The sequence below is a fragment of the Sciurus vulgaris genome (genome assembly GCF_902686455.1).
Source record: "Sciurus vulgaris genome assembly, chromosome: 17".
NCBI lineage: Eukaryota > Metazoa > Chordata > Mammalia > Rodentia > Sciuridae > Sciurus > Sciurus vulgaris.
In genome coordinates this window covers 49479686-49493187 of record NC_136478.1, presented here as the reverse complement: position 1 = coordinate 49493187, position 13502 = coordinate 49479686, and the positions used below count along the sequence as shown (strand labels likewise).

Sequence of the window (13502 nt, the reverse complement as noted above, 5' to 3'; positions counted from 1 at the left end):
CTTCATTATCATTTCAATTGAAACTGGCCTATTTGTAAAAATTGGCTGTAATCTTTCTAATAACGCTTTCTCCAAAGGTCAGATAAGCAGCTGAAGTTTCAGCTTGGTGACTCGGAACTTCAGAATGAGACTCGCAGTGGGTGGTGGGTGCGTTACTGGGATTGAACCAGGGTCTTCTACCTCGAAGCTACACCCCCAGGCCCCCATCTTGACTTTTAGCCTGTTCTGCTGGGGTCCAGGGTGGAAACCCAGTTCCAAACAAGGACCTGTCATTTTTATTTAACAAAAGATGTTACTCAAATTCAGTAAAATATTTTGTGTATGAGAGAAAGCTCGTACTTACCAAAATAGAAATATCATACCTCAAAGTCCATACCCTGCTTCACTTTCATCTTATTATTTTGTATTTTTTCAGTGCCGAACACGGAACCCAGAGCCTCGTGCCAGACCAGTGCTCTGACCACTGAGCGACACCCCAGCCCGGGTTTAAATTTTTAAACACAAAGACTCCAAAGGAAGGTGTTGAATGGCAGAATAGTTCTCTCCATTTTTACTACCACTGTGCACTTCTTTTTATTTCTAATCTTATTTAAATGGAAAAAATACATACGATCAGAGGTCTGAAGCTCGGACTCTTTGGAAGCAAATCCAATGTCAAAGAGTTAGAAACATATTTTCAAAAAGAACACAAATGGCTGAGTCTCTATGTGTTGGGTCAACTGTATACCTGCAAATTCTCTGTAAGTTCTTTTTTTTTATTTTTTGTAGTATGGATTGAACCTAGGGGTGCTTTACCATTGAGCTACATTCCCAGCTCTTTTTTTTTTAGATATATTTTTTAGTTGTAGACGGATACAGTACCTTTATTTTATTTTTATGTGGTGCCGAGGGCCTCACACATATAGGCGAGCGCTCTACCACTGAGCTACAACCCCAGCCCCCCAGCTCTTTTTTATCTTTATTTTGAGACAGGGTCCAAGTTTCTGAAGCTGGCCTTGAATTTGTTATGCCTCAGCCTGCTGAATCACTGGCATTACAGGCCTGTGCCACCATGCCCAGCAATTATTACTATTATTATTATTATTTTTTTATTTGAGTTGCTTAGGACATCACTCAATTGCTGAGGCTGGCTTTAAAAAATTTTTTTTTTAATTTAAAGAAATTTTTTCATACATCTATACAGTGTAATAATGTCTGTCTCATTCTACCAGCTGTCCCATCCCCACTGCCCCATCCCTCCCCGACTCCCGTCTGCATAATCTGAAATTCCTCCATTCTTCCCTACTCACCCCCCACTATGGATCAGCATCCACTTATCAGAGAAAACATTCGGCCTCTGGTTTTTTGGGATTGGCTTATTTCACTTAGCATGATATTCTTCAGTTCCAGCCATTTACCTGCAAATGCCATAATTTCATTCTTCTTTAAGGCTGAGTAATAGTCCATTGTGTATATGTACCATATTTTCTTTATCCATTCATCTGTTGCGAAGGGCATCTAGGTTGGTTCCATAGATTAGCTATTTTGGTACTGGGGAATTAAACCCAGGCTCTTTACCACTTAGCCACATTCTTATCCCATTTTATTTTTATTTTATTTTTTAAATTTTGAATCAAGGTCTCACTAAGTTGCTTAGAGTCTCCCTTAGTTGCTGAGGCTGACCTCAGACTTGTGAGCCTCTTGCCTCAGCCTCCTGAGTTGCTGGGATCATAGGTGTACGCCACCACACCCAGCACATTGTTTTCACTATGGGGATTTGTTCTGAGAAATGCATCATTAGTCACTGTGCAAACAGCACAGAGTACAAACCTAGATGGCAAGGGCCAATCACTTGGCTGTTCTAATGCAATCGAGGTATGCCGTGGAGAGCCCGACCAGGCGGCACACACCTGTAATCCCAGCAACTCCAGAGATCGAGACAGGAGGATTGCAAGTTCAAAGTCGGCCTTAGCAATTTAAGGAGGCACCAAACAACTTGATGGGAAGATCTGTGAAGTGAGGGTCTTCCCTGATCACCTTTGTTAAAATGGCGACCCTGCCCTCACTCCTTTTGTCTTTTGCAGCTCTCCATACGGCCCACCGCACTATAACCAATTGTGTAACATGCTGTACTTACTTATTTTTGAGACAGGGTCTTGCTATGTTGCCCAGGCTAACCTTGAATTCGAGGATCTCCTGTCTCAGTTTCCCAAGGAGCTTGGTTGACTGGCCTGTGCCACCAAGTCAAGTTTCGTATTTTTTAAAATAACTTTATTTTATTCATTTATTTATATGCATTGCTGAGAATCCAACTCAGTGCCTCGCACAAGCTAGGCAAGCGCTCTACCACTGAGCCACAACCCCTGTCCCCAGAGCAAGGTTTTTTACTTATTATATTTACTGTCTCCACCAGAGTCCACGAAGACCGGGTTCGTCTGTTTTGTTCGTTGCTCCATCTCTTGTTCCCAGAGGCGCTCAATATTTGATGACTGGAGCGAGTGAATAAATTGATGGATGGGTGGATGAGTGAGTGAAGGAACAACCCAACCAACAAATGATGGTTTTGCGGTCTGCCTAGAATTCGCTAGGCCAGCTGGGCAAGGACAGGAGGGGGAGATAAAGAAAATAGGTGGAAAGAGGGCTCAAAGCATTAAGGCTTGACACACACGCACGCACACACACAAACACACGTATGCACACACAAACACACGCACGCACACAAACATACGCACGCACAAACACGCACGCACACAAACACACGCCCACACACACGCGCGCGCACACACACACGCCTTCCTAGCGGCGAAGGGGGCGCAGGGGCTCCTGCACGATCCGCCTCCGCCACTAGAGGGCGCACACTGCCCGGGTCCCCGAGTCCGTCCCGGGACCCCGCCCCCGGGATGCAGGTTCGGGGACCCGGGATGCCCGGCGGGGCTCTCGGACCCCGCCCCTACCTCAACCTGGCACGGCTGCGACTTCGAGACCCGGAAGCGACCCGTCCTCGCCGCCGCGTGCGGAGAAACTGAGGACCGGGGCGGGGCGGGGCGGCCTCTGCGAGCGCGAGCCTCCGCCCCGCGGCCCCGCCCCCGCCGTAAGAGGCCCCCAGGCGCCTGGCCCAGGCCACAGCGCGGCGCTGGCCGGCGGCTGCGGGATGGCAGCGCAGCGGCTGGGCAAGCGGGTGCTGAGCAAGCTGCAGTCCCCATCGCGAGCCCGCGGGCCGGGGGGCAGTCCCGGGGGGCTGCAGAAACGGCACGCACGTGTCACCGTCAAGTATGATCGGCGGGAGCTGCAGCGGCGGCTGGACGTGGAGAAGTGGATCGACGGGCGCTTGGAGGAGCTGTACCGCGGCAGGGTGAGACGCGAGGGTGCCAGGCTGGGCTGGGAGCAGGGTGGGTGGCCCCAGTGCGGAGCCCCAGCGCGCCCCGGGTCCTGGATGCACGTGCATCCTGCCCCGCACAGGAGGTCACACGCCCCCGACAGGCACTCATCCCGGCACTCATCCGCCGGGCTGTCTGTACTCCAGGCAGGACACTCTGCTTGTGGACAGAGACACACACGCACACTTGGGTCCCCAAACATGTGTCCAAACACCTGGGAAGGGCCAGGGGGCTAGTCTATGGGAGGTGAGGAGGTAAAACTGAGGAGCCAGAACTGGCGTATCTGGCCAAAGGGTGGGGGGAGGGGTGCCTTTAAGCCAAACATAGACATGGAGACCGAGGAGATAGGACCACACAGAGACGCACAGCAAAGGAAGCAACAGTATGCACACAGATGTGCACAGCGATAGAAATTGCAGCCGCGCGTAAACAGAAGGAACAGCTGCTTGCAAACTCACAAGGACGCAAGACGTGGGCACTTGTGGATAAGCATTCGCCAGGAGCCACAGCCCCCCCAAGGACACAGTAGCAATGGCCACCGGTATACACACACTCAACACAGAATGACTCCAGTCACAGCTGCTCGTGGATACACATCTGTCGAAGCAGTAGGGACACATAGGCAAGACAAGCTCCAAGTTACACACGTGCATCTGTCAGCATCATCTTCTCTGTTTTTTGGTGCTGGGGATTGAACGGATTGAACCCAGAGCTTCACACATGCTATGCAAGCGTCTGCCAACTGAGCTATATCCCTGGCAGTCGCGTCCGGTATCTTCTATTTTTTTTTTTTTTTTTTTTTTTTTTTTGCACTGGAGATTGAACCCAGGGTTGTTCAACCACTGAGCCACGTCCCCAGCCCTTTTTTTTTTTTTTAACCTTGAGACAGGGTCTCGCTGAGTTGCTTAGGGCTCACTAAGTTGCTGAGGCGGGCTTTGAACTCGTGATCCTCCTGCCTCAGCCTCCTGAGCCTCTGAGATTATAGGCGTGCGCCCCCTCGCCCAGCTGCATCCATTATCTTCTAAAGAAAAAAATTATAGCCACCTACAATTCCAATGACAAATGCCACCGCCACTCACAGACACAAATCTACAGCAATTATAGTTATACCGTGACACGAAGTTGCTTAAGCTAGAGGGGCGCACAGAGACACAGCATGGCAGCTGCCCTGGGGCACATGGGGCATCAGCCACCCCTCCACATGCTCACCATAGGCAGACAGGGCGCTTCGTCATCTGAGTCTGTTCAGTGCCATGCTCTCTATGACCAGCCCCAGGCTCCCAGGGTCCTGAGAGCACACGGCATGAGTCATTAGCAAGCAGGGAGGGGGACAAGCCACAGCCCCTCACAGTGGCACAGGACCTCTGTCCTCAGACGTGTGGACTCACGGGAGATCAGGCATTCCACTGCTGGTGGGGGATGGCATCCCATGATAATCACGGACGGCAGCCCCACAATTGGCCATGGATGTGTGACAATGAGACAACACACCCAGGCTCCAGCCACATGGTGGACATTCACTCAGGGCCATAGACAGGCCCTTGTAGGAAACGGCCCAGATGATGCCACCAACCTCTGCGGCCTGGACCCTTGGCATCAGCTCGGGGGCAGGGGCAAACTCACACCAGTCACCCAGCCAGACAGCAGGACTTTGGTTGGGAAGGAGAGACTGAAGCCACGGGGATCTCTTGCCTGGGACAGCTGGGCCCTGTTCCCGGCAGGGGTCCTGAGCCAGCCATCCTTTGGGCCCCTGCCCAGTGAGGCGGAACGCCCAGCCCCCCCCTGGGCTGACTCCTGATTATCTCACCCACCCACCTTGGAAGGCCTGGGTGGTCAGCCCCCTGGATCCACCCGGTTGCACTTTGACCCCTAGCCCCAGGGCTGGCCCTGGGCCCTTCCCTCCTTCTGTCCCTTGGGGGAAGGGGCCCGCCCCATCAGGCTCCCCTCCCCCCGCACCTAGTGCTAAGACTTTTCCTTGAAAGGGCACAAGCCAGCCCCTCTCCTGAGTCTCAGAATATGACATTCCAAGACTCAACTTGACCAGGCCTGTTTTCCACAGTAGGAACTGCGGCCAAGGGGAGAGACCCGTGCCAGCCCCAGGCTCCCGGGGCCCAGGGGCCCAGGCATGGGGCTGGTACAGGACTCTGGGCCTCTATCAACCCATCTGTCACCCCTCCCCCCCAGCACCCAGATGTCCCGCCCTGACTGCCACATTATTGCTCCAGAATCCGCCAGCTGGGCTTTGGGTTGGTGGGGCTCCCCCAGAGTCTTGGACAAACGCAGGCAGGGAGGGGAAGGGACCCTGACCAGCCCCCACTCTATTGCCTTAGGAGGCAGATATGCCTGATGAGGTCAATATTGATGAATTATTGGAACTGGAGAGTGAAGAGGAGAGAAGCCGGAAAATCCAGGTATGTGCGGGAGAGCTGCCTCCCGGTCCTCCACTTTGCATGGCCCTAAAAAGAATAGCCCTAGCTGACGTGTTTATTGAGCACTTACTGTGTGCCACACACTGCTGTAATTGCTTTAGTTAGTAACTCTTCATCCCCACAAAACCATAGAAAGTAGGTGCAATTATTATCTCCACTTTCCAGATGAGGAAAATGAGGCCCAAAGAGGTAGAACCATTTGCCCAGGGTCACACAGCTCAGTAGGAAAACTGCTAAGATTCAAACTCAGGCAGTCTGGCAGCCATATCCTTTCCCTTTTGGTCTTCGCTTTTCCAGGGTTAGAAAATGCATGAGTTTCTCACTCCCTGGATCTGGTGATTCAATCCTGCCCCCATTCACTCTGTGAAGTCCCCCAGGCAGTGTTCCTCTCTTGAAACAGGTGGGAAGTCCACCCTGGGATCTGACTTCCATTTGTCTTGCTGTCTTGGGGCTTTGTTGGGAAAGGGGAGGGGTTGGAGGATGATGATGATGATGATTCATTTACTGTTTACATGGGGGGTGTTTTAGGGACTCCTGAAGTCGTGCAGGAACCCGACAGAGGTGAGTTTCTGTCAGGAGTCACAGGCCTTGTCTGGCCCCCTGCACCCTGACGTGGGGGTTGGGAATGGAGAGGGTCGGCCAGTGGAGCTGGGGAGGCCCTGCTCACAGCTCTTCTGCTCTCCACTGATGCCCTTTGTCTCCCTCCTCCCCCTCCCTCCTCTCCCCATCTGCCGCTGGGGCTCCATTATGGGCTCCTGCTGAGCAGCTCCCCATCTGTCTCCTGTCCCTGCCTCATGGCTAGGCCTGTCCTCTGGCAGGGGGAGCTCGGCCTCTGTCCCTGTTACTGCCTCCTCCCCCGGGCCTCCTCCAGGCCCTGAAGCTGAACCGTCCGGCTCCTCCCACTTCCTTCCCTGCTTTAAAAGGGAAAAATATTCATGTTTCTCCAGCCAGCACCGGGCTGCCTGAGGGACAGACGTCACCGTGTCAGTCTGGCCTGGAACCGGCTCAGGCCTCTGTCTCTGGGGACCCTCCTGGTCATCTCTTGAGAAACATCACATGTCTCTTTGTGTTTCTGTCTCTGTCTCGCTCCATCCCCATCTCTTTGCCGGTCTCTGGTTCCTCTGTCCCCATCTCTGCCTCCCATTGTCCCGCCCATCCCTTCCTCACTCCATCTCTCACCGCAGGAGGGGCCCCATGCGCAGGGACTGGGCGGCCCCCTGCCGGTTCTCAGCACCCCTCCCTGTCCTCAGGACTTCGTGCAGGAGCTGCTGGCCAAGCTGCGGGGCCTCCACAAGCAGCCCGGCCTCCGCCAACGCAGCCCCTCTGACGAGGGCAGCCCGAGCCCCCTGCAGGACCAGACCCGGACGGCTCCCCCCTGACCTCCTCCTCCGTGACCCCACGCTCTCCTGGCACCGCCCGCTCCCAGCTCCTCCATAAGTTGTATTTAATGGTTCTGTACCAATAACACCACGTGCCTGTGCCTCCTCTCCGTGTCCGCCCTGGCCGTCCCTGCGGCCCTTCCCCGGCCTCCCTCTCTCCTGCTGGCGCTGCCAGATGGAGGATCGCTTCTGGCCAGAGAGCCTGAGAACAGGCCCTGCTGACCCGGCCGCGCCTTGGGATTTGCCCCCTGTCCTCGCGGCCTCCCCTCCAGCCCCTGGCCCAGTCCCAGCAGGCAGGGCCCCTGTGGGCTGCCCAGGGCTGCTGGGGTCACTGACAGCCTAGGCCTCCTGGCCAGGGGAGACACACAGGACCCAGTGTGACCCATGCCACCTCAACGCAGATGTTCACCGCAAACCAGTCAGTCACCCAGGGCATGACGTGTGCGGGGTGGGGCGGGGTGGGGCTGGGGGGAGCTGAAACCAGCCAGGTCTGCTCTGGTGGCAGGACGGCGCTGGCGCTCGCTCACTGATGGGAGAGCAGGCCCACCTGTCCTCCCTTGAGGTGTGAGATCCTGGAGGCTGTGTGAGATGGTTCCACCCAGGTCCTGAGGACCCTCAGCTTGTGCGTAGGGGCACTGACACTGGGGCTGAGCCAGGGGAAATACTGGTTATGGGCAGGGCCTTTCTCCAGTCAGGAGGGACCATGTCCCCATGCTGGCTCAGGAGCCTCCTGCTTAGCAAGGGTAACTTAATCCTTCCAGGCCAGGGCAAGGGAGACCTGCCTTGGTCTGGGGAAGGGGCTGGGACCTGAGAAGTGCTAGGGGCTCTTAGCAAATTTCAAAGCTGGCTGACTGCCCAGTGGTTTCCAGCTGTCATTCAGGAGTAGGGCAGGGCTAGAGCCCTGCTGTCCCTCATCTCTCCTCCACCAACTGAGGCTGGGCTCCTTGCCCCTCCTGAGCCAGCCAGCAGCCCTGCCAGGATCAGGAGCCTGAAGATGAGCATCTGGGAGTGCTGGGCTGGCCCAGGGCAGCAGGAGGCCATGCTGTCCTATGCACACAGCCACCAAGTCTTCCTGTCCCTCCAACGAATGCAGACAATGTGAGAACCCATGCCTCCCCGCTCCATCAACTGGATCCGTGTCCCAGAACACTCTGCTTGGGCCCGGGAACTCTTCCTACTTCCCTCTCACAGAACCTGTTTTTGGTTCCTCTTCATTGTGGTGACAGCGTGTGCTCACAACGCAGGTTCTGCTGGGTGCAGTGGCAGGCTGTAATCTCAGTGACGGGGGAGGCTGAGGCAGGAGGTTCTCAAACTTGAGGCCTGCCTCAGCAATTTAGCAAGACCCTGTCTCGAGATGAAAATAAAAGGACTGGGGATGAATGTCCATGAGAGATCCCTGGGTTCAGTCCCCAGTTATCTTCCCCCACCAACTCAGGTTCTAAAGCCCTGGGGGTGCCACTGTTGAATTTCTCAGTTTCCTCATCTGGAAAATAGAAACTAGGGTCAGGCAGACAATTCGCATTGTGGTCAATCAACCTTATCATCATGGGGAGGGGCGGGTCCATAGCTCCTACAGCCACCATCCCCCACAGCAAGATTTGGAAACACTGAATCAGAGGCCTCGAAAAGCCCCAAGGAACACAGTGGACCTGCCCCGCCACCCCTGCACGGAGGCCGCACTGGTGCCTCCCACAGTCTGTGGTCTGTCGCACACCACAGCAAGATGACGCTTTTTGTTACATCCACCCCATTCCCTGTTCCTCTTTCTGCCAAAGGTCACCATTTTTATCTTATTTTTTTGGTACCGGGGATTGAACCCAGGACCTCTTAACCACTGAGCCACATCCCCAGCCCTTTTTATATTTTATTTAGAAACAGAATCTCACTGAGTTGCTTAGGGCTTCACTAAGTTGCTGAGGCTGGCTTTGAACTCTTGATCCTCTCCTGCCTCAGCCTCTGGAGCTGCTGGGATGACAGGCTGCACCACTGCTCCCCACTAGACTCCCTCATTCTCGTCATCTCCGGGGCGAGCCCTGAGCACTTGATCAAAGGAGTCTCCTCCTTCACTATCCTATCATCTCATTAATTTTTTCCATAGAATTTATTTTTATTTTTTATCCTCGCCGTGCTGAACCCTGGGACAGTCTGCCATTGAGCTACATCCCCAGCCCTTTTCAATTTTAATTTTGAGTCAGGGTCTTCCTAAATTGCCAGGCAGTCCTCCACCTTGAGATCCCTCCAGCTTCAGCCTCCCGAATCGCTGGGGTTACAGGCATGCGTCACCGCGCCCGGCATATCTTACATTTGAGTGATCCATGAGTTTATTTTATGGTCTATCTACACTTCGCGGTCTACAGAATGTACACTCCTCGCCTCCTTGAGGATCCTTTGTATTCCTAGCGTAGGGAACAGCGCCTAGCACCCAGCTGGTACTTCTCCAGGAATTGCGCCCCTAGTGGCACATCCTCCGCATTGCAACCCTCCTTGTGTTGACGGGAGGCAACAGCGCCCCCTCGTGGCTGTATGAAGTGGTGTTGAACTACACCCGGGCGGCGAGACACTGAAGAGTTCTTCCGGATGGTTAGTTGCCATTTCATCGAAAGAGTACAAGGCCGGTGCGACTCAGGAGGCTGAGGCAGGAGGATGGAAAGTTCAAAGCCAGCCTCAGCAACTTAGCAAGGCTCTGAGAAACTCAGGGAGACACTGTCTCAAAACTAAAAAATGAAAAGGGCTGAGGATGTGGCTCAGCGGTTAAGCACTCCTGGGTTCAATTCCCAGTACCAAAAATAAATAAATAAATAAAAAGCACTGGGTATGCTGCGGGCAGTGGTGCACCCCTGTAATCCCAGCAACTCGGAGGCTGAGGCAGGAGGCTGGCGAATTCAAAGCCAGCCTCAGCAAAAGCGAGGTGCTAAGCAACTCAGTGAGATCCTGTCTCTAAATAAAATACAAAATAGAGCTGGGGATGTGGCTCAGTGGTGGAGTGCCCCTGAGTTCCATCCCTGGTACTCCCCCCACCCCAAAGTGGAATTTTGTTCTCCTTGTCTTGTCCACCTTAGTGACTTCCTTCTAACAAATAGGCCTGATGAAGTGGTGTTGAGTGAATTCCAAGGCTAGGTCATCAAAGGCTTCTGCTTAGTCCTTTTGGGATGCTTCTTTTTGGAATCCAGTGACCATATTGTGATGAGCCTAGGGAACAGGAAAGCGTTCTTGTTCCTAGCCCACAAGTTGCACCAGCTGCCAGATGCTGTGAGCGAGAACCACTTGGACAAGCCGTGGTTCTCCTTGCTGTTTGAGATAAAAGTAAGTGATTGTTTTACACTACTGAAGTAATGCAGCCAATTGTCTCAGTCAGTCTGGGTTGCTATAACAAAGTGCTGGAGACCTGGTGGCTTAAACAGCAAACATTTATTTCTGAGTTCTGAAGCCCGGAAGTTAAGATTAAAACTTTGACAGATTCAACGTCTGCTTGCTCTCTCTCCCTTTCTTTCCCACTCTTGTGAACCCAGGAGTGGGAAAGATTGAACCCAGGGACCCTCTACCACTGAGCTACTTCCCCAGCCCCTCCCTGCTTTTTACCCCCAATGGCTTAGACAGAGGTTTATTTAGGAAAGTAGATATATATTCAAGGGAAAATGGGGGCCATCTCCAGGGGAGAGACGCCACCTGGGGTGTGGGGTGCTAGCATTTCTGGAGGGCCAGTGCTAGGGATGAACTAGAGGTGGAGCCAGGGTGAAGCTACACAGTTTCAGACCAATTTCCCTGCACTTACACATCACCTTCATGGTTCAAGGGCACAGGTCAAGAGCATGTCACTCAGGAGTTGTAATTGTTCCTGTGTGCTCTTTGCATCTCAATGGATCATGGACAATTCCTTTGAGATTCAGTATATCTTTTAAACCCAAATCCCTATCTCACACTCACCCTTTAAAAGAAAAAAAAAATTTTTTTTTCGAGATGGAGTCTCACTAAATTGTCCAGGCTGGCCTCAAATTTATGATCCTCCTGCATCAGCCTCCCAAGTCACTGGGATTACAGGTGCGTGCCACCATGCCTGACTTTGAAAGTCTTTTAAAGAGGGAGGGAAGCGACTGGCTTGAGAGAGAGGAGGTGTGACATTAGAGGCATAAGAGGAGGTGATGCGTTTTGAAGATGAGGAAGGGGCCAGGAGCCAAAGATTGCATAGGTGCTTCTAGAAGTTAGAAAAGGTCAGGACACGGGTCCTCCCAGAGAGCCTTCACAGGCAACGTGGCTGTGCAGACACCTTGATGTTGACCTCATGAAAATCATTTTAGACCTCTGACCTCCAGTACCATAAGATGATTTGTGAAGTTTAAGCCTCTCAGTTTGTGGCAATTTGTTACCAAAAACCTTAGAACACAGATGCAGGTGATCGAGAGAAGTCATTAGGAAGACGATACTTGAGCGAAAAAACTGAAGAGGGGAGAGGGTGAGTTACATGAATTTCTGGGGGAAGGGTATTTTGTAGAGGAAACAGCCAGTGCATAGGCCCTGAGGTAGAAGGCCCTGAGGCTGAGACAGAACAAGGGGAAAGTGGGAGCCAAAGTCAGATTTGATGGTGTAACAGAGGTCCACTTCACGCTTGCTGCTCTGCCACTCTTATTTGTTAAAACCGACGTGTTTCTTTCTCTTCCTCTTTCCCTGCTCCTCCCTAATCTCTCCCCCTCCCAAATCTGAGATTAGAGGAAACTGGATTATTTGTCTTCCCATTTTAGGCAGATTTCTCTGTCCTTGAGCACACGCCCACCATAGGAACAAAGTCATCCAGACCTTGGGGATGGTACTAGAAGATCTCAGAAATGACTAGCTCCCTAATTAACAAGTGAATCACAGCTCCAATGGAGGGCCATGGAATGGAGCCTTTGACTCACCTCTTTAAAAGCCCCCTGTTCCTGCTGATGGGCAGAATCACAGCCTCTGGGACAGGAGTCCCCTGTGCTTCTCCTTTGTTAGCAAAGCAATCGAACTTTTTCCTTTTTCTCAAAACCGTGTCCTCATTATTAGATTGGCGTCTGGGACAAGGAGCTTTCGGCAACAGCGGGGCCAGATGGTGTGGGGCTTTATGGCGCACAATAAGGACGAGGTCCTTTTACCTCCAGCGAGGTGGTGCCACCAAGCTTTGTTATGCTCCTGATTCTGTGGGTCAAGAATTCAGACAGGCACAGAACTGGTTTCAAATACATTTATTGTCTGTCCCTCCCGGCAGGATGTGGGCTGGATTTTTGTCTGGTCCCCCCTGCAGGACTCCCAGTTGTTCAAACAGTGTGGGTCACGGGGCAGCTGCTTGATAAATATTTGTAGAACAGATAAATAAATGACAGAGGTGAGTCTTGTCATTATTCCATTGATAGACGAGGAAACTGGGGGCACAGAGAGGGTCAGTTATCTGGAGGAGAGTAAGACTCAGGCGATGTGATTGTGGGGCCCACATTTGATTTATTTATTTTGGTATGGTGTTGAACTCAGGGGTGCTCTACCACTGAGCCCCAACCCTGGCCCTTTTTAATTTTTGTTAAAAAAAATTTTTAAAATGTTTTCTTCAGATGTCGATAGACCTTTATTTTATTCGTTTATTTTCATGCAGTGCTGAGGATCCAACCCAGTGCCTCACACAGGCCAAGCGAGCGCTCTGCCACTGAGCCGCGACCCCGGCCCCCTCTTTTTTGGTTTTGCAACAGGGTCTCTCCAAGTTGCTGAGGCTGGCCTTGAACTTGCCATCCTCCCCTCAGGCCTGGCAGTAGAAAGAGTGGCACCTGTGTGTTGGGGGCAGCGTGCTACAATTCAAGTGCGGAGCTTGCAATTTCTGATCCTCAGCCAGAGGCTGTGCGGCTTTGCGAGGATGTTCTTTCCTTTAGTACCGAGTGGGACCCAGGGCCTCAGACCAGCTGGCCGGCTGAGGCCTCTTCCCCGGGGCTCCAGCTCGGCCCTTTTTCCTTTCCTTTGTTTGGGGGTGGTGGTGATTATCAGTACCTGTCCTGCGGGGCTAATGACCTGAACCTGACACTGAGCCCCACACCCGGCCCACGCCCGGTCTGGGACAGCACGGTCACCGCACATCCAGGTGCTCCCAGCCTCTGGCACTCCCCTGAGTACTTGACCGCCTCAGACCCGAAGGCTGGAACTCTTTCCCCGCTTTACAGGTGAGAACGCTAAAGGACCCCAAAGCATCGGCAAATTTCAGGGAGCCTGGAGGGGTCCCAGGAAGCAGGGCCTCCGCACCTGCCTCTGCTGCAATCCCGCCCCGGTGTGGCCCACCGAGGAGGGAACCTGTCTCCCACTGTGCGTCCTTTCTTCTGTTTGTCTTTGGACACCAACCC

The 13502-nt window shown here is 53.0% G+C and overlaps 1 protein-coding gene across 2 annotated transcripts; it reads left to right on the top strand.

Annotated features, from left to right (window-relative positions):
- The first annotated feature begins 2897 nt into the window (after positions 1-2897).
- On the top strand, positions 2898-7270 carry PPP1R14A (protein phosphatase 1 regulatory inhibitor subunit 14A). Of its 2 annotated transcripts, none has more exons than XM_079117382.1 (4): positions 2898-3331; positions 5687-5767; positions 6314-6346; positions 6970-7270. In XM_079117382.1, the coding sequence occupies exons 1-4, from the start codon at positions 3131-3133 to the stop codon at positions 7162-7164; spliced, it is 510 nt and encodes a 169-aa protein (XP_078973508.1). In that variant the 5' UTR covers positions 2898-3130; the 3' UTR covers positions 7165-7270. The 2 variants fall into 2 exon arrangements, with proteins under 2 accessions (XP_078973508.1, XP_078973509.1); XM_079117383.1 differs by having other exon boundaries at positions 2923-3331; positions 7036-7270.
- The last annotated feature ends 6232 nt before the right edge of the window (positions 7271-13502 follow it).